The sequence below is a fragment of the Chrysochloris asiatica genome, unplaced genomic scaffold (assembly GCF_000296735.1).
Source record: "Chrysochloris asiatica unplaced genomic scaffold, ChrAsi1.0 scaffold00094, whole genome shotgun sequence".
In the NCBI taxonomy this organism is placed as follows: Eukaryota; Metazoa; Chordata; class Mammalia; order Afrosoricida; family Chrysochloridae; genus Chrysochloris; species Chrysochloris asiatica.
The window spans coordinates 9,883,577-9,908,190 of record NW_006408612.1 but is presented as its reverse complement, the minus strand read 5'-3'; the positions used below and the strand labels follow the sequence as shown (position 1 = coordinate 9,908,190).

Sequence of the window (24,614 nt, the reverse complement as noted above, 5' to 3'; positions counted from 1 at the left end):
AGAGACTGGTGGGTTTGAACCTTACTCTAGAGTGTCACACCAGGATTATGATATCATAAATATTCAACACAAATGAAATATCCAAACCAAAGAAAAAAATGTATTTTTCCTTTATTACAATGGGGAGGTGGAGGTGGGCGGGAAACAACCAGTGAGGAAAAACTAAGTGAAGCATAACCAAACCAAAACTAAACCCACTGCCATCAAGACGATTCTGACTCACTGGGACCCTGAACAGGGCATAGGGTTTCCGAGACTGTGAATCTTTACAGGAGCAAACAGCCTCATCTTTGTTTTGCAGAGCAGCTGATGGGTTTAAGCTCCTGACTTTGTGGTTAGCAGTCTGGTGCTTATCCTACAATCATAGGACCAAAATATCTATGCTAAAATACTTAAACATGATTAAAAACTACTATATGCAAAAATTAAAGATTTCTCACATCAGTAGTTTCTGATGTATAAATGATAATAGAAACTATAATAAAGTATTGATGTTATTAGTAAATGTTTTTGAGAATAATTTTAAAAAGGAAAAGGAAAAAATTTTGTGAAATCCCAGAACTTAATTACAACAGTAGATACAAATAAAAACCATCACAAAAACCAGAGCTTCCAAGAAATTTATAATATACATAAAACAATCTGTCAGCATCCATTAGATCATACCACATTTTTCATATATACTTGTACAATGATTTCCTACAGAAAATATCAAATTTAACTGTTATAATTCATTGTAATCACAAAATCCTTGCAAGTTTGTCCTAAATATTTTACACACACACATATTTTACTCACACACATTCATTCATTCTTATAAATTCTAAAAAGTAAAAAGCGATTACATTTTCCCTTTAATCTTAGTAACTTTATTGTTGTTGTGAAGTGCTGTCAAGTCAATTTTAACTCATACCAACCCTGTAAAGGGTTTCTGAGAGCAACCGATGAGTTGAACCACTGACCTTGTAGTTAGCAATATAGTGCTTATCTTACAGTGCTACACTAGGACTCCTTAGCATCTTTATTGATATATAATTCACATTTCATATAATTCACTGATTTAAAGTGTAAAAGTCAATGGTTTTTAGGATATTCACAGTGGTTTTCAACCACCCCAAAAAAGAAAACTCTGCACCCCACTAAACAGTAACTTCCTAAACTCCCTATTTTCTCTATTCCACATCCCTGTGTAACCAATAATTCAAGTTTCTATCTCTGTAAGTTTTCCTCTTCTGGATATTTTGCATAAATGGAATCTTACAATGTGCTCATTTATGGCTGACTTCTTTCACTAGGCTCAAAAGTTTGGAAGGTTCATCAATGTTGTAGCCTGTATGGATAAAGCATTCCTTGAGTCACTAGGCCTGAAGGCTCAGGACCATGGTCTCATAGGACATCTAGGCCAATTCACATAAGATAGTCCACAAAGACAATGTCTGATGACTAACACTGGGACTGGAGTCTTAAAAGCTCATGAGCAACCATCTACTGGTCTCCCTCTGACTGGAGAAAAGGAAAGTGAAGAAACATGGACACAATTAGTCCAGTGGACTAATGGACCATGTGAACATCAGCTCAATGACCCTCAGGCCAGAACTAGATAGTGTTCAGTTACCACTACCAACTCTTCTCAAAAGGATCACATTAGGAGGCTCTGGATAGAATGGGAGAAAACATGAACAAAACTCCAAATGATAAACAAGACAAGGCTTACTGGTCAAAAAGAGATTGGTGGAATCCCCAAGATTATGGACCTTAGTCATCCTTCAGTTCTGGAAATGAGCTCACCCCCATGGCTCAATTTTCAGTCAAACAACAGGCAGATCCATAAGAGGAACAGGTCCCGGAGTCCTGGGGTGGTACTGTGGGTTAATGAGCTGGACCGGCGGTTCAAGCTCATCAGCCGCTCCTTGGAAACCCTATACAGGATCGCTAAGGGTTGGGACTGACTCGACAGCACTTAACAGCAACAACATAAAGGAAAAACAGTAACACTAGGGAGGTACACACACTTCAGAATAATCAATCATTGAGATCAAAAGCACAGCATTTAGAAAGGTCAGAAAAAGAGGAATGAAAAGTAGGAAACACAGGGAAGAAATAGGATAAGTGATATTTACATTGTGAGGATTGCAATCAATGCCATGAAACAAAATGTATATGCACTGCTAAATGAAAAACTGATATATTCTGTGAATCTTCACATATTTCACTAAAAAAAAAAAAAAAAAAAGACAAAGGTATTTTTGTAGTATAATATTTTTAATTTCTTATTTAAAAAAATACTGTATTCCTTCTTATTTATTGCATAATTATGGTACCTTGAACTTTCTGGATACAGCTTTTCTAGCCAATGTCTTAATTCCCACCAAGTGATTGGATGGGACCATGCAAATAAGGTACATGACAGGACTCTAAGGCTGGGATTGGCTAGTTTTGCACTCCAGCTAAGTTTAAAAGGAACCGTATCAGAAGATCCCAGGACCATCAAGAAGGAAGAGCATGAGTGGAATGTGAGATCCCAAGTGGATGACAGGAGAGGCGATGGCAGAGGCAACAGCAGAGGCAATGGTATGGAGAGATAGAGCAGCTGTGGGTTCTAGGCCAGTGGACTGGGGCAGAGGTCAAGATGCCACATGGCTGAGAAGTTGAAGACAAAAATGAGGTATGTCTACAGTACAGAAGAGAAAAGGCATTCCTGATGGGCTAACAACTGCATCCTGAGTTACTTTATGATCCTGAATGTACTCTGATCATTTCCCTAATAAACCCCATAATTGTGAATATTGTTATGAGATCTGTATGGCTACTGCAATGGTTTAGGGAACCTAGATATGAAGCAGAGAGTGCTGTGGGAGGTATAGTTGGTAATAGGGTAAAGAAGGTTGTAGGGTGGAAGCATGTCTGACCTTTGCTTCATAGAAATGGGCCTTGGGCTGATGTTGAGTTTGAAGTCAGACATGGTCCACACATGGCTTTCACAATAATATTCCCTTATATGCTAGAAATCATTTTTTTTCCATTCATCGCTTGATGGACATTTGGGTTGTTTCTACTTTTTGGCTAGTATGAATAATACTGTTATGAACATGCAACACAAGTTTCTGTGAAACTTGTTGTTTTCTTATTGCTTGAACATACAGCTAAAAGTTTTCTTAATTTCAGAAAAATCTTTGATACAATCCCATATACCACCACCCTTAAATGTTATAAAAAAGATACTACAAATTTCAACTATTTCAAACCTTTTACTCATTAGATAACACTGCTGTTTCAGCTCTTTACCTTATTTTCAAATGCAGAGAATAGGGAAATGTTTCAGAATCCCAAGCCTAATTATCCTCTCTATACTAGAGAAGGCATGATTACCTCCAAGTCCATGAATGAGTCCTGGCGTGGCGCTGGCCTTTGCACTGGACTGCAAAGTCGGTTTGAACCACAAGGTCAGTGGGTCAAGCTTACCAACCATTCCTAGGAAACCCTATAAAAGGTAGCTATGGGTCGGAACCAACTTAACGGCGCTTAACAACAGTAAGTCCAGGAAAAAGAAGAACCTGCTTACACTGCTTGTTTATATCCTCGTTTCTCTAATAAGGATAAAACAATCACTTAGTATGTCGCACAACTACTAGAAAGCACGAGTCTGGCCGTAGTCAATCAACTTAGTATGTGACTCGACTAATAAAAAACTTCATTCCAACTGAATTGTCACTTTTCAGCACCGTGCCACACTTTCCTACCCTTAGCTTTTTTGTTTTCTCCTTTTCCAAGCTGGACAGTCTAGGTTATAACTAAATTACTTCCTGTAGTGGAGTGTTTATAATGAAGAGACTAGTCTCTCCCACTTATCTACCATCACATTCAGAATGTAAAACTGAGCTCTCAAAGTCTCCCCTCCACCCAGAACTAACTGTATGTCCTCTCTACATCTTGACCAAATACAAAAACACATTCAAAGGAATTTCTTACATAATTTTTATATAAAAAAGAAAACATTTTTATTTAATAGGGTACTATAAAGCATAGATGTCAAGGATTTCATTCTTCTTGGATCAACTATCAACACTCAGGGAAGCAGCAGTCAAGAAATCAAACGACGTATTGCATTAGGCAAATCTGCTGCACAAGACCTTTTTAAAGTGTTGAAGAGCAAAGAAGTCAGCTTGAGGACTAAGGTGCATCTGACCCAAGCCATGGAATTTTCAGTACCCTCATATGCACGCCACGGAAGTGGCTGGTGGGCTCGAACTGCAGACCTTATAATTCATAGTCCAGTGCTTATCATCCAGAGTCACCATGCTACCCCGTAACAGTATTGTTGTTGTTAAGTGTCATCGAATTGGTTTCGACTCATAGAGACCCTGTAGAGGATTTCCGAGGAGCGGCTGGTTCGTTTGAATTGCCGACCTGGTGGATCAAACTGACCTTGTGGCCCAGTGCTTTATCCTGAAGTGTCACACCAGGACTCCATAACAGTATTAGTGAGGTTAAAAGAACAAAACAAACAATAGTATAAAATGTAACATTGCGTTACTGTAATGTAAATTAAATGACCAAGGTGAAATTGTGTAACTAGCCAACTCAGAGTTCTGAGGGTCCACTATAAAAGCAAAATCCATCCAAATTCCAAATGCAGTTAGACAAGAAGCAGCTTTCATTCAGACTTACATTCAAATTAAGTATTCACAAATTCACTTCATCACAAGGTACACGTCTGTTGGGTTTTATTGTATTTATTGACTGTTTTGCTCTGGGAAGATTATGTTGGCTGCCTGATATAAAATTACTCAGATTACTTACCACTTGGATATAAGAACATTATACCAATATTTGATATCTATATAATTTATTCATAAATATAAGGCAATGGAATATAAATGAATGCTTGCATATCATTCACTTTTCTTTCTGCTTTAAGAAAATCATATTGCAATGCATTTAAGAATTTTGTTTTACAACTTTCAAATATAATATTTGTTCTCAAAGAAAACTGAGGACTTCTAATACATAATGCAAGTATTTTCTTGAAGTAAATAAAATGTGTATCACCTAAATACATATTTTCAAGTGACTTGAGAATTGAGAAGAATAACAGTATGATAGTTAAGGTTTTGTGTGATGTTGGCTGGACCTGGATTCTGTGGTTTGGCAGTTAGAGGGGTAATCCCCATGATGAGATTTCCTACAATGCAGTTCACCTCCATAATGTGATCTGACAAGATAGCCTTGATCTGATATCATCAACCACGTGTTGCAAATTCTGACTTCTATGATACTAATGAGGCTGGATGAAATCTACAGGATTAGGAATCTCTTCTGAGATATAAATGGAGACAGACATATACAGAGAAAGAGGGACCCACTACCACAAAGAAAGAAGAGCCAGGAATGGAGTGTGTCCTTTGGACCTGGGACATCTACACTGATTCAGGGAAGCTCTCAGATCCAGGAACGACTGACATCAAGGCTCCTTGAGAGCTCTAAAGAATGCTGGGCCTACAAATGTTGAAAGGAGACAAGGGCCTTTTCCAGAATGGTGCCCTGAATTGGGACTTCGAGCCTTCTAAACTATGAGAATAGACTTATTTCTTAAAGCCAACTATTTGTGGCATTTCTGCTCTAACATCACTGGAGATCTGAGACAGATGATCATCTGATTCTCAACCTCCTCCCTTCCCTGAGTCCTCTGTACCCTTCAAAAAAACATAATAATCAACAAGAACAAGTAAAACCAAACAGAAAGTATACCTTCAGTATTAACAGGAGATAACTGTGTAATCTCCAAATTATCTATGGTAGAGATAAAAAGAAAAGATTCTAAGAGATCTTCTGTACTTTGCCAAGTGTTAAAAATTTCTACGTGTCGATATGGGTAAGGGAAAGCCTAAAAGACTCCATGGGGAGGAAAAAAAGAGGACTTGGTGGGAAAAGAGTCACACTCAGAAAGTGAAAATACAACATCAATGCAAAAGTACTGCACAGGACTTAGGACTACATAGCCCTGACTATGAGAAGGGACTTGAAAATTGGTGAAACCCACAACGGCACCTTGGCACCTTCAGGGGATTATCATATACATAGAACTGGTACCCCTTAGAGCCAAAGCAGGGAAGGAAAAAGAATGATGAAAAAAGAGAGAGAAATTATAGAACCCATAGAAACAAGTTTTGAAATCCTTAGTGAATGGAAAACTTATCTGCTCTGTATACCGTAACAGTAAAAAAAAAGGAGTAAGAGTAAGTTGGTAAGACAGCTTGACAAAGGTTTGTCAGTGAATATCAGGAACAAAATCAAAGTCATACCATTGGTTATTGGCCCAATACATAATCTTTAGCATGTCACTAAGAGATACAACTGATCTTTTTTCCCTCCTTGATGTCACTGTCACAAATAAAATGTATGCCTAACATTCTAGTTCATTGTATTGCTCTTTTATCCAAGAATATAAATATTTTTTTTTAATTTTTCAAAAGCAAAAATTAATTATTTTTTATGAAATGAAAACGGATAATCTATTCAGCATTAAATAAATAAGCAAAGATACTTTTTAAGCAGTCAAAAATTAAACGAACAGAAGTTAAAAAGATACATGTATCAACAGAATTTTAACCACTTTTAAAATTCAAATAACAAATAACCAAAGATATGGAAGTGGTGGTTGTATGCTGTCGAGTGAGTTCTAATTCATAACAACCCTGTTTAGTGTTTCAGAACAGAAAGTCTCATCTTTCTCCTGTGGAACGATTGGTGGATTTGAACTGCTGACCTTATGGTTGACAGCCCAACGTGTAACCTACGACACCACCAGAGTTCCTTAACAAAAGATGTAAGTGTAGACATATAAGACAATAAGATGATGCTTTATAATGACACGATTAAAGAATGCTAGAACATAAAATGTTAAACCATTTTAACTTAACAACTACCCTTCCTAAAATTGATTAAAAACTTCAAAGAAAAATCAAATAAAAACAAAAAGATCAAGCAAAATGTAAGTGGACATTTACAAAGATATTCTCATAATAAAAACTTTATGAAGTACCAAGTTAAAATAATAAACTTTCTTAAAAATCATTATTCCTTAACTATACATATAAAAAGTCTTTCTTTCAAAGATCTGGTATCACAATAGCATAGACTTATACAAAACAAAGTCACTAACCTATATTTATTCATAATAAGTTTACAATTATATTTACCTTCAGATCCCATGATGAAGTGATGGATATCAGGGCCTGTTGACATACGAGGTCCTTGACAGCTTTTTTCTATTATACCTCTAGGTGTTACCATTTTTATATGAACCACCTGTTTAATACAATACATGATGTAAATTCTAGACATCTGTCAATAAATTATGTGTAGATGTGTATAAATGTACACAGACGCATATATTTATGTAAAACAGCACTTTTAAAATATTGGATTAAGTGATAAATCATGATGTCCTTCAGAATTCTAATATTCTTTAGGTAATTCTTAAAGATAAATGTGTATATAGTTTTTAAAATAAGGAGGGAAAATGTAATTCTGAAATTGTATACTCCTTGTTTAAACTGGTTTAGGTGTATTCAACATCTTAAGAATTGAAAAGCATATTTCTTTAAACCAAATTTAACCTAGGATTATCCAGATGAGAATGAATTAAAGGACTCAAGAAACAGATAGTGATAACATCATAATAGATCCATTCTATAAATATTATTTCACAATATTTAAGGAGCATTATTATTCATATCAGGAGGGGAGCACAAGCAATATGCAACTGGCTGCTTATCTAAAACTTGGTGGTTCAAATCCGCTCAATGGTTCCGTGGAAGAAAGGTCTGGTGATTTTTCTTCTTGAATGATTACAACCAAGAAAACCCCACAGAGCAGTTCTACTTTATATTACAAAGGGTGTCTTGAGTTGGGGATCGATTTAAAAGCAGCACACAACAGCATTATTCATGTCAGGCACTGCTCTAGACACCTGGAGTTCTAAGAAAACACATTTTTCTCACCTTATCTCACCCTTCAGCTCTAGCCACTTAGTGAAAAGAGTGAAAAGAAAAGCATATTAGTTAAGATCAGGTCAAAATAGAAATTAAGAGTAAGAGACAATTAATCACTTAAGAGGGGCAGAAGAGATGTTTGTGTGAAATATTAAGAAGACTGCAGGAACTCTTGGGAAAAACTGACTTTTTCCCTTGTATGTTTGAGATACAAACCATCAGGTTGGCGGTCAGAACTCACTAGTCACTCCTTGGAAATCCTACACAGGGTTTCTGTGGGTTGGAACTGACTGGACAGCACTTAACAACAACATTTGAGAGATGTCTTATACAAATGAGAAAAGAAGTATATTGGGAGGAGGGGAGGCACTCAAAAATAGTTCCTTAGACCTGAATGAGAAATGGGTGAAAATGCAATACATTTTTAGTATGGTTTTTTGGGTTTTTTTTAAATAGATAAAAAGGAAATGAGAAGAAAGCATAAATAATTAATTCACAAAATAAGAAATAAAAATTACCATGAGCACATTTTAAAAGTTTCCATTCACTAGCAAGTAAAGAAATATAAAATTTATGGAATATATATATATAATTAAACAAAGATTCTCATACTAGTAGCAGGGATGTTGATTGGCACAAAATTTCTATGAAGGAATTTGGTTGTTACAAGCTTAAAAATGCATAAGCTTTTTTATCCAACAATTTAAACTTTAGAATTTGTCTATTTTTAATGATTAAAGATATATGCTAAAGAAATTAGTCCAAAGGATTTTTTCCCCTTTATATTTGGTAAATATTTTGAAATGAAAAATAATTTAAATATTCAACTGGAAACTAACTACATTAATAATGTCAAAACAAAAATCATATTAAGCAAATAAAAGTACTTCATTGAAGTTTATTTAATATATGGTTTGCAAATGGAGGAACATTTCGACTAAGGCATCAAAATGTTTCATGTTACCTACATTGCTATGGAAACCGGGTTAGAACAGTACTTAAGTAACAAATTACCCTAAAACACTGCTGGTTTCTAGTCAGACCTTGGAGTTCCTTCAAAAGAGACCAACGCCTAAGGCAAAACAGTCTTCACATAGACATTTATTCTTCCTGAGATATAAATGTTAAATCTTTAGGCAATGTAGTACTAATGGTGAGATCATCTAAATAAACGGACTATAATTTACTTAGATGATGTCCTCATCTAAATAAACAGATCTCATCTACTAAATAAATAAGTAGAGGTGAAGACTGTCTAAGAGGTTTATAAGATGATAGTTATATAATTTATAAATCAAATAATGGGAAATATCTATAAAGTTCACAAATTAATTCACCTGGAGAGTTGTTGTTAGGCGCTGTTGAGTCAATTTTCCACGACCCACCCAAATAAAACCAAACCCACTACCTTCAAGTTGATTCCAACTCACAGCAACTCTGTTGGACAAGTGTACAGGAAGGCTTCAAATATTTCATAGAAAAACAGAATCGAAAGGTAATGGAATTTTTCCACAAACTTTTTAAAGCCCCCTCACAGAAGTGCCGTTAGGGTTTCCAAGACTAAATCTTTATGGAAGCAGACTGTCCTATATCCTGTGGAATAGCTAGTGGGTTCAAATGCCCACCACTTGGTTGGCAGCCTAGCACTTTAACAATTGTGCCAACAGGGCTCATCCAGTAACCTAAGACACCCTGAAGAAATGATCATAGCTGTTTGTTTTCATTGCTTCTAGAGCCCTGGTAGTGCAGTGATTAAGCCCTCAGGCTTAACTGAAAGGTCAACAGCTCTTGCGGGAAAAAGCTATGGCAGTCTGTTTCCATAAAGACTGACAGCCTAGGAAACCCTTTGGAGCAATTCTAGTCTGTCCCATAAGATGGCTATGAATCAGAATCAACAGCAATGAGTTTGGTTTTTGTTTTACACATATTTAGTGTTATAATCAAAACAGATTTGTTTTTCAGAGCCTCACCATCCAATTCTTAATCTTTAAAGGTATTTAGCTACTTTATAATAATCTCTAATCAACTATTGCACAATAATTAGAAAACAGTTACCAGGTCCTCAATATTCCCATAGATGTTCTTCTTCATGCCTGATGCCCGAGTAGATACCCATCCTCCAACAGTGCTGAATTCCAGGGAATCAGGTTCATGACCTGTACAATAACCACTTTCTTTAAGCTGAAAAACAAAATGTGTATTTCACTAGTGAAAATGGTCCCACTTCACACAGCACTCAACACATTAACCTTTCCCCACTTTAAAATTTCCATATGTCACTGGTATTTGGATTCATTAAAACCTGTATAGAAAATGAAATGCTTTTATCGCAGTCAAAAATATATTTTTTTAAGCTTTTGCTTTGTGGAAAGACTTTATAAATTAAAACTACCAGTCAAATGACAGTTGTATAAGTTCTATGGTTTCTACAGGTTCACTAGATAATCTCCTTTTCTGTTTTAAAGCCAACCACCTGGCCTCTACTTTTTCCTCCACAAAAAGACAATGTAAATACTTATGGAGATCAGGTTATGCTAACTAACTGCCAACTTCACCCAAACACTTTCAATAAATAAAGCACTTAATCTCTTGTTGTCCCTGCCCTAATATAATATGCAGCAGGTCTGCAGAAAATCTGAGCAAATTGCCTGTACTTAATTCTCTCAAGGAGTCATGTGTTTTAATGTACAGCCATCTGGCTAGGTTTCCTGCATGTAATCCCGTCATTTATTTGTAATGCAGATCATGCATTCCTGTACATTAAACAGTCACTTGTTTCTCATTTTTCTATATTAGCTTGGCTTTGCCATCTGCATAGCACCTGAGGTTGAATGGATGCCCTTTATAGAAACAACACCTAAGCCAATCCACTGAAATCACTTGAAAGCCTCAGCCATCTTGTGTCAGGCATACAGCACCACCATCTGCATACCCACTCTCTACTGCACTCAAGCCCATCAATCTGTGTTGACCACTTGGAAAGTTATCCAGTTAAGCAACTGTCTCTATTTTTCAGATAAGCCAAGCAAGCAGAGATGCAGAATATGTCAGCTATGTTTGTATCAGTGTATTTAAGTATGGTATGAAAGTTGAGAACCAAAGCTTGAGAGCCCATTAAGTTCAATTTAATTAGGTTTCATACACCAGTAATGCAAAATACATAACTTTTCTAATTTTGTTTCTCGGAACACAGGACTGAAAGTGAGGTCAACTGCTACATACTAGAATTTTAAAATAAATACTGAATATATTTGTTTATTAAAGACTAATAACCACTCACATATACCTTAAATACATGATTAAACAGGTTAAAATGAAGACTATCAGATTGCTAATTAATACTTCATAATTCAATCTCCAAACAATCTACAGTCATATTATTTACTCTAAAAAGAATACTGTTTTTCAATTTTCTGAAATAATTAGGGAGAGAAAAAGAAAAGACATTTATGGACTCCTTAATATGTACTTGGCATCAGGCAGAGAGTTTTCATATATTCACATGGCATAACAAACCTCCATATTACTTACACAGAAACGGATTATGAAGTATACATTTAAACTACTAGTTTAACTGTTCATTTGCCTTCGATGTCTGGTAGGCTGCTTCACTGTTGTTAAGTGCTATCAAGTCGGTTCTGATTCAGAGCAATCCTGTATTGGGTTTCCAAAGAGTAGCTTTGGGCTTGAACTGTCAACCTGGCAGGTAACAGTCCAGTGCTTATCGTACAGCATCACACCAGGATTTCAGGCTGCTTCATTACTAATTACATGTCCTGGTGTGATGCTGTGGGCTAATGCATCAGACTGCAAAGTCATTTGAACTGCAAGGTCAGAGGTTCAAGCTCACCAGCTACTCCTTCGAAACCCTATGGATTGGAATCGACTCGATGGCACTTAACACCAACAACTATGTGCCAAGAATTATGTAAAGCAATGAAAAATGTAAGTAAAAAGGGAAAAAAAGCACCGTGCCCTCCCCATACTCAAGAAGTTCTATGTAGCACACCAATTTAAATACACTTCCTTGTTAAAACCTAACTTTCTACTAGTAATGAATGGTTAAGAACTTGGGTTTGACTATGGAATGCTAATCTGGTGAGAAACAATTTACTTGACAAATGGTGTCTATCCTGGTGTGGCACTGTAGGATAAGCATTAGATTGCTAAGTACAAGACTGTGGTTCAAATCCATCAGCTATTCCTTGGGAAACCTATACAAAGTCACTATGAGTCAGGAATGACTCAATGGAACTCAACAAGAACAACAATCACCATAAACCGTGGAGCTCTGGTGGCAATGTAGGATAAGCAGTGGACTTCAAACTACAAGGGTGGCTGTTCAAACCCACCAGCTGCTCTAGGAAAATGATGAAGCTTTTTGCTCCAGTAAAGATTTGTTGTTGTTGTGATGTGCCGTGGAGTCGGTTCCGACTCATAGCAATCCTGTACAGGGTTTCCAAGGATGTAAATCTTTACAGGAGCAGTAAGCCTCATCTTTCTCCCGTGGAACAGCTGGTAGTTTCGAACTGCTGACCTTAAAGTTGATATCGACCCATAGCGACCTTATGCACAGCAGAACGACACATTGCTCGATCCTGGGCCAACCTCACCACTGATGCTGCTACTTGGCCAATCCATGTCGTTGGGGGTCTTCCTCTTTTTCTCTGACCCTCCACCTTACCAAACATGATAGCCTTCTCCAGTGACTGGTCCCTCTAGACCATATGTCTAAAGTACGAGAGACAAAGTTTGGTCATCCTGACCTTCAAGGAGCACTTTGGCTGCACTTCTTCCAATACAGATCTGTTGGTTCTTTTGACAGCACTTTTAATATTCTCCTCTAACACCATAACTCAAAAGCATCAATTCTTCTATGGTGTTCCTTATTCACTGTCCAGCTTTCGCATGCATATGAGGTTACTGTAAACATCATGGCTTGAATCAGGTGCACCTTTGTCCTCAAGCTGACATCTTTGCTCTTCAACACTTTCAAAAGGTCTTGTGCAGCAGATTTGCCTAATGCAACACATCGTTTGATTTCTTGACTGCTGCTTCCATGACTGTTGATAGGTGATTCAAAGATAATGAAGTCCTTGACAATTTCAATTTTTTCTCCATTGATAAGAATGTTGTTTATTGGTCAAGCGGTGAGGATTTTTGTTTTCTTTACATTGAGACACAATCCACACCAAAGGCTGTGCTCTTTGATCTTCATCAGTAAATATTTTAAGTCTTCTTCACTTTCAGCAAGCAAAGTTGTTTCATCTGCATATTGCAGGTTGTTAATTGTTGTTGATGTTAGGTACCGTGGGGTTGGTTCCAACTCATAGTGACCTTGCACAGGGTTTCCAAGGCTGTAAATCTTTACGGGAGCAGAACGCCTCATCTTTCCGCCGCGGAACTGCTGGTAGTTTCAAACTGCTGATCTTGAGGTTAGCAGCCCAATTCATAACCACTACACTACCAGACGTTGTAAATAGTCAATTCTTTTTCCCAAATCTGATGAAAATGACAAACTCACATGTCAAAGAAGTTATACAAACTGCAGGCACTAGAAACATGAAGAAAACAACATCAAGGTCCACTATAATCAAATTGTTCAAACCACGGATAACAAGAAGATAAAAGGTAGCCAGACAAAAAAGATATGTTATAAAAACAGAATAAACAGAAAGAGTACATCAGATTTCTTGTGAGAAACAATGGAAGTAAGAAGTTAATGGAGCAATGTGCGAAAAGAAAACTGTCATTTTACAATTCTATATCCAGCAAAAATATCTTTTAAAAAAAGAGAAAAAAAAAAAGACTAGTTAAGACAAACAAAACCAAAAAGAAAGCACCAGTAGATTCAGTCTAAGAAAATGTTAAAAGTAATTTTTAAAATGTGAATTAAAAAATGTCTATTAGATATCCAAGTGGAAAAATCAACTAAGCTATCTGAAGACAGTCTAGAGTTCAGGAAAGAATGTTGGGATACCTGGTGTGGCACTGTAGGATTAGCACTGGACTACTAACCGCAAGGTTGGCAGTTCAAACCCATCAGCCTATCCTTACAAAACCTAAACAGGGTCACTATGAGTCAGAATCAACCAGACACATAACAACAGTGTGGTGCTGGAGGATAAACACTGGACTGCTAACCACAAGGCTGGAAGTTCAAACCCACCACCAGCCACTCCTCAGAAATCCTAAAGGTTTGCTATAAGTCAGAACTAACTCGACAGCACTTAACAACAATCATAAATATCTAGAAGTCTTCAGCATATTGAAAGAATGTTTACAGTCATTTGATTTTAAATGAAGCAGGTACATGCTCATTTAAAAGAACTTGAATGAATCAGTTCTAAATACTTTATATTGACTTACTTCATTCTAACAAGAACCTGAAGAATTAAGCCTCATTTGATAGAAGAAAATGAGGTACAGAGTTGGTAACTTGCCCAAGGTCACAGTTTAGGAGGTATATTTGAGGAAAACTGTAACACCTAACAGAAAAATTTTAAAAGGTGGGTTCCTAAACAAGAAGAGCAGTGTTACATTATTAGTGACACTGCCCATGTTGTTTGTTAAGTGTTATCAAGTCATTTCCAACTCAGCAACCCAGGGTAACAGTGTAGAACTGTTCCATAGGTTGCTGTAGGATAAACACTAGACTGCTAATCACAAGGTTGGCAGTTCAAACCCACCAGCAGCTCCTAGGAAACCCTATATAGGGTCGCTATGAGTTGTAACAGACAATGGCACTTAACAATAACAACAAAAACAAATTACAAAAATCAGTAATTGGCATGTTAATGCAATTCCTTCAATTTTATACATATCAAAAGCAAAAGTTAAAGCTATTTTAAAAAGTTAGAGATTCTAATCTTTGCTACCCAAATAATATATCTATGTGATTTGGAAGGTTCTAGAAGGAAAATCTATTTAAGACAGTTTTAAACTGGTTACCTCAGCTGAAGTAAAAACTAAAGGGCACAAAAGTGTAATAAGGAAGAACTTGAACTGAGATCAAAAGTTTGAACCACAGTTGCTGAAACTATATTATAGTCTACTGGAGGCAAAAAATAAAGTTCTACACATTGGCATTTAGGGAAATGATCTAGTAAGTAAAACATCAGAAGTTCCAGTCTAGGAAAATGTCACTTAAATTTCAAGGAAATATGTTCTTGAATTTTAATTTTAACCTTTCAAAAAAATGAAAACTTAGAAAGGTTAAAATACTACATCAAATGTTATAACACAAGATATAAAACTGGAGATATGAAAGGCCATCCTGTGTTATAAAAAAAATTGCTGTGTTGGTACTGTCTTATTCAGGCATAATGGAAGACTGATGTAGGATTTTTTACAGCTTTTTCATTAAGTATTCTGCCCACTGATGTTTATTATAAGACATAGTAATGAATAAATCTAATTACCTTGACACATAAAACCTTAACTTACTAAAATCTTCAATAATGCCTCAACAAATACGAATCATTTTATTCTAGTTCTTCACATCTTACCTGTAGGATAAGCATTAGACCTCAAAGTCGGTTTGAACCACAAGGTCGGTGATTCAAAGTCACCAGTTGCTCTTGGAAACCGTATACACGTCACTATGAGTCTGAATTGACTTGATGGCATTTAACATCACCACCACCAACATGCTACTTGTTTTCTTTCTATCTAATGTCTTGTTTGTTCCTGCAAATCTTTTTGTAGTACATAAATATTTTCAATGTATCTTTAGCTTTTATTTAGTTATTTGAAAAAACTTGAGTAGCTGATCCAAGAATTTAAATATATATCATTAGCTTATCATAATCTATCTCTTAATTATAGTAAAATACAGTAATGTGCCACTATTGCTTCATTTCCTTTCCCTCCTTTGCTCTAATTGTTACACACACGTGTTTTTATTAAGTGCTGTCAAGTCAGTTTCGACTCATTAACAACCCTGTATAGGATTTCTGAAGAGCAGCTGGTGGGTTTGAACCATCAACCTTGCAATTAGCAGTCCTGTGCTTATCCTACAAAGCAACACCAGGACTTATAAACACACATAAACATCATATATACACACATATTATGCATCTATACAAATACATACATATATACTTGAGTCCTGGTGTGATGCCATAGGATAAGTACTTGACCTCAAGTGCTGTTTGAACCACAAGGTTGGCAGTTCAAACTCACCAGCCACTCTGTGGGAACCCTATACAAGATTGCTATGAGTTGGAATCAACTCGACGGCACTTAGCAACAACAATACTTATATATTACATGTACATATGTTATGGAGTCCTGGTGTGGCACTGTGGGTTAACGTGCTAGAGTACAAAGTCGGTTTGAACCACAAGGTTGGAGGTTCAAGCTCACCAGCAGCTCCTTGAAAATCCTATACAAGCTCAATAAGGGTCAGAACTGACTCAACGGCAGTTAACAACATATGTTATAAAACTAACAAGTGTTATATTATTGTATTATGCAATTTTATATATTTTACAGAAATTCAGAGAAGCAAATAGAAAAATCTTGTTAATTGCTGTTCATTTGATTCCAACTCATGGTGACCAACTCAGGTGTCCTAACAATAAATCTCCAGTGAGGAGACTTGAGAAAGCATTCAAAGTTGTAGCCAATTCTCAAATTTCCCTCGGCTTTTACTTTTCATCAGTGTCTCTGGATGTCCCTGGGGATACATAGTTTCCCAGTCAACCAGTCCTTTAGTGGCTCTCTTATTTCTAACATTTTTCAACAGAATTTCAACTGATCTACAGCTTACCTCAAACATGACTGTAAATTTTAGCCAACAAAGCTGAGATTAATTACCTCCCTTCCCCAAATCTAAATCCATCTCCTCTGGCAGCAAAGCTTCTAGTTTTCATGATTTGCCCCTACTTTGTAAAACCCATAGCTCTTGCTGAATGAGTATGGGTTGGGATACCGTGTGGGTTGTTGTTGTTGTTAAGTCCCGAAGAGTCAGTTCTGACTCACAGCGACCCTGTATAACGTTTTCGAGGCTGTAATTATTTGCGGGAGCAGAGAGTGGCTGGTAAGCTCAAACAACCAACCTTGTGGTTCTCAGTCCAGTACTTATCATACAGGGTGTGGGTATGGCACATCGGCGAATTCCCTTACTTTACCTTCTGTTTTTGGAGAAACAACCTCAGAGGATTTCCTGAGTGAGGATTTGTTGGGTACAGGTCAGACTAGGGAGCTTATCCAGTGACCTACTAGAAAAATATGGATTGGCTGATAAAAAACCCTAGAACTTAAGTGCTCTTGTGAGATTTTCTGTTCTGAGAGCTGTCCTGATCAAGAGCTATCTCAGCTAAGAGCAATCCTGGTTGGCAACAGACCTTGTGTGTACTTCTTCTTGACACTGATGCTGAGTGCTTTCCTGTTACTCCCAAGTTATAGCTTTTCACTCTAAAAAAAAAACCCAGGGTGTGGAAAGGAGAAAGTGGACAGCAGTAAAGAAAGATGAACAAAGGGAAGGGAGACAGAAGAGAAGAAAAAGGGAAACAGAAGAAAAAATAAAAGCAGAATTAGAAAGAATAAAATTCAAGGGAATGGAATGAGAACATGGAGACTAAACAAACAAAAACAATGAAACAATAAAAGGAACAAATCAAACCCCAAACATTGTTGGACTAGATAAAAGTCTGTGGGCTTCTGCAAGCCACAGAGTTCACAGGGGGGTGTAGGAGGGATGTGACAACAGTGTTTCTGGCCCTAAATGGAGTTCCTAACCTAGGTAGTATTTATGTTCATGTACTCAATTCAGAAGTAGTTTGTGGAGGCCCTTGATGGAGCTAGTTTCAGTGTTCATTAGAAGCAGAGGGCAGCTGGGGACACGGTGACTGATTTAAATACTGGTCTGGTGGCTCTACAGGTATTTTAGGTATAGAGCCAGACCTTGCTGAATCCAGCCACCAAAGCAGCACAGATGGCCCCTGCCTCACACTGGCATGGCTCCAAAGTCCTGGAGAGCAGTTTCTGTGCTGCGGACAGGTGAGGGTGGGAGCTGGCCACACCTCTGGTCACCAAGGGAATGTGGGGGAAAAGAAGGAATCGCACCTTTCCTGTCACCTGTATGAATCTTCTCTGCTAGGCCATCTTCTGTTGCCAATGTTGTTCACAAGATGGTCACATCTGGCCAGCTGCACACCATTCAGTCTCCCTCTTGCCTTCCCTGCTCAGCTTACAAGCACTCAATCCACTTCTCTAACCTTTCCTTTGAAGTTCAAGGTGGCAGGCTTTTCACCTGCATCTGTTTCACTCAGTCTCTTGCATCACTGTTTAGAGGGTCTATGTCATGCTTCTTGCTGGAAGTCACCACATAATTTTTAAGTCTCAAGTTGTTGCCCACCTTTGATTATTTTCAGTATTTTTAGACAATTTTTTTTGGTTTTATACTGTTTTTCCCAGAGAGGAATTATCAACTCCTCTGCTGTCCTCTGAAGTCCCTTCTTCAGAGAAGTCATTTTTTTAAAAAGATCATGGAAGAAAAAAAAGTCTGATCATATAAAGATGTCAGGATAAACTATATTCTTTCATCCCACAGTCTATTTTTATAAAGATATTGTAGAGGAACAAACTGTATAAAAACTGTAATGGGTACCTAATTTACTATATGGAGTCCTGATATGGTGCTGCAGGACACGCACAGGACTGCAAGGTTGGTTTCAATCACAAGGTTGGCGGTTCAAATTCACTAGCCACTCCTCAGAAACCGTATACTGGGTCGCAATGAGTCAGAACCAACTCGATGGCACTTTAACAACAGCAATAATTTACCATATAAATTTTCACCTAAAATGCAATTAAGACATTTTTTAAATAAAGGAAAACACACTGTGAAAACAACAAAATGAATGAGACAGGGACTTCCATGGGGTTGAGGTGAAGCAGATTGGCATACAGTAAAAGCTATGCCTTAAAGGACAGTATGGACTCCTGGTGTGGCGCTGTAGGATCAGTACTGGACTGCGAACCACAAGGTCGGCAATTCAAATCGATCAGCTGCTCCTCAGAAATCCTATTCAGGATTATCATGAGTTGGAACAAGACTCCATGACACTTAACAACAACAAAAAAGGACAATACAACTCAAATGTATGACAACAGAAAGTGTGGGTAACACTCCAAAAACTTCAAACAAAGCAAAGCAATAAAATCCAGAATTCATATGTAAGTTTAACTTTGAAGTTCATGTTCAGTCTGAAGTACAAGAGTATGTGAAAAGATCTAATGTTGTAGTTAGGTGCTGTTGAGTTGGCTGCAACTCAAAGCAACCCTATGCACAACACAACCAAACACTACCACGTCCTGCACCAGGCTTACAATTGTTGCTACACTTGACCCCACTGCTGTTGCCACGATGTCAATCTGTATCATTGGGGTCTTCTTTTTCACTGACCCTCCACTTTACCAAACATGATGTTCTTATCCACAGACTGGCCCTGACATTATGTCTGAAGTATAACAGATGAGAACTAGTGTGACGCTGTGGGCTAATGCACTGGACTGCAAAGTTGTCAGAACCACAAGGTCAGTGGTTCAAGCTCACCAGCCTCTCCTTGGAAACCCTATACAGGGTCGCTATGGGTTGGAACCGACTCGACGGCATTTAACAACATAACAGATGAAGTCTCGCCATCCACACTTCTAAGGAGTATTCTGAGACAGATTTATTTGTTCTTTTGGCAGTCCATGGCACTTTCAATATTCTTCTCCAACACCGTAACTCAAATGCATCAATTCTACTATGGTCTTCCTTATTCACAGTCCAACTTCCATATGCATCGAGGCAATTGAAAAATACTATGGCTTGGATCTGCCACACCTTAGTCCTCAAACTGACATCTTTGCTCTTGAACACTGCAAGAGCAAAGCACTAATGGGAGATAATATTAAAAGGATAGAACCAAATTAGATTGTAACTTAGTTATATCCTGAAGCTAAGCTTAAAATGGTTGGTCTTTATTAAATAGATAAAAGTAACCTGAATAAAGCAAAGTGGTCCGTACATCATCAACAAATTGGACTTCCTAATTTTTGTTTGTAAAAGCTGATTTACAAACTCATCCTGACCAGGCCTGAGATTGAGGAGACTAAGAAAATTTTTACATTGCCTCCTTAGAATCTGTGAAGGAAATTCAATTCTTGCAAAAAGTCATTATTGCTATTGCTGTTAAGTAACATATAGTCAGTTCTGACTCATAGTGACCCTGTATAGGGTTTCCAAGGACTGGCTAGTGGGTTTGAACCACAAACCTTATGGTTAGCAGTCTAGTGCTGATCCTACAGATTCACACCAGGCATGCTAAAAGGTCACTGTTGATGTTATCAAGTGCTGTCCAATCAGTTCTGACTCACAGTGACCCTATACAGGGTTTCCCAACAACAGCTGGTAGGTTTGAAGTGCTAACCCTCTGGTTTGCAGTCCAGTGCAACACAAGGAGTCCCCTGTTGTTGTTAAGTGTCACCGAGTTGGTCAGACTCATAGATATCCTGTACAGAATTTCTAAGGAGCAGCTGATGGATTTTAACTGCCGTCCTTGCAGTTCACAGTAACCTTGCGGTCCAGTGCTTATCCTAGAGCATCACATCAGAACTCCAGGAGTCCCTTAGGATCCCCAAATACTATTATAAAGATGTCAAGAGTTTCACGAACTCTTGAGACAAATAGTTTTCAAAAAACTGTACTTCAATGAATAGCAAATACTAACATCTACTAAATTGATCGAAGGTAAAGTTCAAATTTCTCAATGGAGCTTTACAAAATCCTTTATTATCTGACATTCTTCATGTTTTCCTAGCTTCATCCTTTATTTACCATTTCTTATATCTCCCCCACGCATATAAAAACACTCAGAATGTGGTCTGTCATATTTACATGATAAGTTTCAACCACCCCAGCTATTTTAGTTCCCTAAAAGCAACAGGGAGTCCTGGTAGGAGAAACGCTAGACTGCTAACTGCAAAGTCAATGGTTCAAACCCATCAGGCACTCCTCAGAAATCCTATACTGAGTTGCTATGGGTCAGAACTGACTTGATGGCACTTACCAACAAGCAAAACAGCCCCTGGCTCTGTACATCCTCTGCCTTGATTGTTATGCTCACCCCCATCTCTCTCTCTCTCTCTTTTTTTTCGGTGCCTACTTCCACTAATCATGAACTCTCATTTTAAATGTGATGTTCTAGGATGCCTTCTTTGGCCACTGCTTTCCCCTAAATCTATTTCTTGTGCCATAACACCTTTCATTAGACTTCACATAGCTATTCTTGCTCTGAGTCATAATTGTATATTTACCTTTTGTTCCTAACACAAGCCACCTAAGGATAGGGACACTGTCTTATTCCCTATCATGTCATCTAGCTCAATGCCTGAGTCAGAAAAGAAACAGAACAAGCTTGTTGAGTGAATGAATGCTTTACAAAAGGTACTTTATTCAGCAGAGGAACACAATTGTTTTGAAACCTTAACAAAAACGTAGTATACCTGTCTTTCCAACTCTTGTCCAGTGATGCCAGCCTCTACATGAGCTGTCAGATTATTCTCGTCCACCCAGAGAATTCGATTCTATTGCAAAGGGAAAAAGAAATGACACCTCCATGAAATACCCACATATATTTTTCCCCCCAAGAAATTTCACTTTATAACTCAAAGCAGCAAGTGACAAGATAGTAATGAAGTAAGTTCCCCTTTCCCACACTGGAAAGCTCCACTTATCCCTAACTATACAACATGACAAACACAGTAAGAAAGGCAATATATTATTGGGGTGGGTGAGGGAGGCTAATTAAAAACATAGGCTTTGTCTTTAGTTAGATATTAAATGGAATTAAATCCTACTTCTTACCTTAGGCAAATTATTTAATTATATAAGCTAGTGCTTCCTCATTTATAAACGTTCATAGTAATACTACCTCCTCAGAAGGTTGCTGTCAGAATGAAATGAGATACTACTCAGAAAACGGTCAGCATACACAGGTCCTAGAATCCGGCAAATACTATCTGCACAACTGTTAGCATAGTTAGCCATCTTACCTAATATTAAAATATTACAGTTATAGAAAAGACACCTGCAAAGACATTTGTCATATAGTAAATGATATCCCTACTGTATTTTCAATTCAAATAGAATCAGAGATTCCACATAAAGAAACAAAACACATCCCTGCCTCATGCTTAAAACAAAAAATTGAGTATTATCTGGCTCAACGTTCTAATAGATGACTGTTGATAAAAAATGTTTAACATTGTTATTTTGCCTAATTTTTATAAGTAAGAACCTTCATGAGTTACTTTCTACTCCTGTTTGTCTGAGCAATCAAATAACACATAGAATTTCCTTCTGAATTCCAAGGAAGCTTTAGCTGCACTTTGGTATGCTCAATTTCATGGGAATAACTTAACACAGATGAGTCTGTTATTATTCCAACTCACAGAGACCCTAATGCAGATAAGTCTAGTTAATAATAAAAAGGTAAAGACACAATATATAATACAAAAGTAGAGGTCTCTGACTAAATGACAAATTGGAACACATACATATAATTGCACTGTTTAATTCACAAAGCCATGTCACACCACACCACACCTAGCCAGTTGTTATCTGATCAATTCCAACTCCTGGTGACCCATGTGTGTCAGAGTCACAGTGTGCTCCATAGGGTTGCCAATGGCTGATTTCTCAAAAGTAGATTGACAAGCCTTCTTCTAAATCCAAAAAACACACTGTCCAAGTAAATTCTAACTTGTAGCAACCTTACAGTATGGAATACAACTGCTCCTTTGGGTTTCTGAGATGACAACTCTTTACAAGAGCAGACAGCCTCATCTTTCTTCGACAGAGTGGTTGGAAGATTTGCACAGCCAACTTTGTGGTTAGTATCCCAAGGCTTAACCTACTGTACACCAGGGCATCTCTAAATGGGCTTGAATCTTCAATCTTTTGGTTAGTAGTTGAATATGTTGACCTTTACGTATCACAAGGGACTACCACAGCATTATATTAAAAATCAAATAAGATGATACATGTGAATTTTTTTTAATGTTATATAAAACCACTTGTGATGGTTAATGTCATCTGTCAACTTGGTTACACTATGACTCTCAGCGGTTTGGCAGACCTTCCATTTCGTGATCTGATATATATGAACAGCTGGATCAGTTGAAAGGGGCAATTTCTTGGGGCTGGAACCTCCCTTCAGTACACACAGAGGCATCAAAAGGTTTGGAGAAAAATTCCATTATCTTTTAATTCTATGTTTCCACAAACTTTTTTAAATGCCCTGATATAAATGCATGATCTGGCAAAACTCTCTCCCTAGATTGTGCATGCTACTCATCATCTGACCTCTAGTTCCTGGGCCATGAATCAGTAGAAGCCTTCAGCCTGCTGCCTGACCCACAAATTTGGAACTTGCCAACCCCTGCAATTGCATGAATCAATTCCTTGGAGTAAATCTCTCTTATACAGTCTCAACTCCTCTCACACTGACAAGGTTAGGTTCCCAAAAAACAGGCCACTCTGCAAAATTGACATTATGTAAGAGTTGGGGGCCACATTCTGTCTTCAACATCTGTGTCATCCGCCCTTCGCAGTTCACTGGGCACCCCAGAACATGGTGAAGCAGACATCCCTTCCCCACCACTGTGGAGTCCAAAGTTATTGAAGGTGGTGCCTGCTACCTTCCATCAACCACCCTGCGCAGAGACTCTGATCAATCTCTCTTCATCCCAGCTCCACAGCCCTGCACAGACTCTGTTCCAACCTCCCCTACCAACCTCCTTAGCACATCTGAGCCCTCGCCTAGACGCCCCCAGTGCTATCTCCCTACACCTTCTATGGCCAAACCGAGACATAGCAGAGAACAAGAGAAGGTGTTTCTTAGCCAATTGGTTACCATCCCTCATGTGGCCTGGTATATTCTTATGGATGGCTGGAAAAAGGTATGCTGTGCCTGGTTGTGGCCCTGCATGGAGCCCAAACCATTCACTGAGGGACCACCTGAGAATTATTTCAAGCTTGTAGCAAATGCAAAATATTAATAATAAGATAGTCAATATGTAAGGAACTGTTGTTGTTAAGTGCTGTCTAGTCAATTCTGGCTCATAGAGACCCTGTATAGAGTTTCCAAGGAGTGGCTGGTGGGTTTGAACCACCAACATTGTGGTTAGCAGTTCAGAGCTGATCCTAAAGTGCCACACAAAGGAGTAGGTACATATATTTCTAGATACGCTTTGCTGGTTTTACTCCTTGTAGTTGTCAGGTGCCATTGAGTCGGAACCGACTCATAGTGACCTCATGCACAGCAGAACGAAACAATGTCTGATCCTGGGCCAACCTCACTACCGCTGCCACTCTTGAGTCCATCAATGATGCCACCTGGCCAATGATGCCAATCCAGACCTCGTTAGGGGTCTTCCTCTTTTTCTCTGACCCTCCACCTTACCCAGTATGACATCCTTTTCCAGCGACTGTTCCCTCCGGACAACATGTCCAAAGTATGAGAGACGAAGCTTAGCCATCTTGGCTTCCAAGGAGCACTCTGGCTGCACTTCTTCCAAAACAGATCTATTGGTTCTTTTGGCAGTCCATGGCACTTTCAGTAT

General features: G+C 38.0%; 1 protein-coding gene across 2 annotated transcripts in view; it reads right to left on the bottom strand.

The window, feature by feature from the left end:
• The window catches only part of AGPS (alkylglycerone phosphate synthase), a 184,428-nt gene that overhangs the window by 97,631 nt on the left and 62,183 nt on the right, over nucleotides 1-24,614 (bottom strand). For both annotated transcript variants that reach the window (XM_006866676.1, XM_006866677.1), the window contains exons 8-10: nucleotides 21,495-21,575; nucleotides 10,050-10,175; nucleotides 7,200-7,308 (exon numbers count right to left, since the gene is read on the bottom strand). In XM_006866676.1, the coding sequence (XP_006866738.1) occupies nucleotides 7,200-7,308; nucleotides 10,050-10,175; nucleotides 21,495-21,575 (316 nt within the window). The remainder of the gene's footprint in view (nucleotides 1-7,199; nucleotides 7,309-10,049; nucleotides 10,176-21,494; nucleotides 21,576-24,614) is intronic.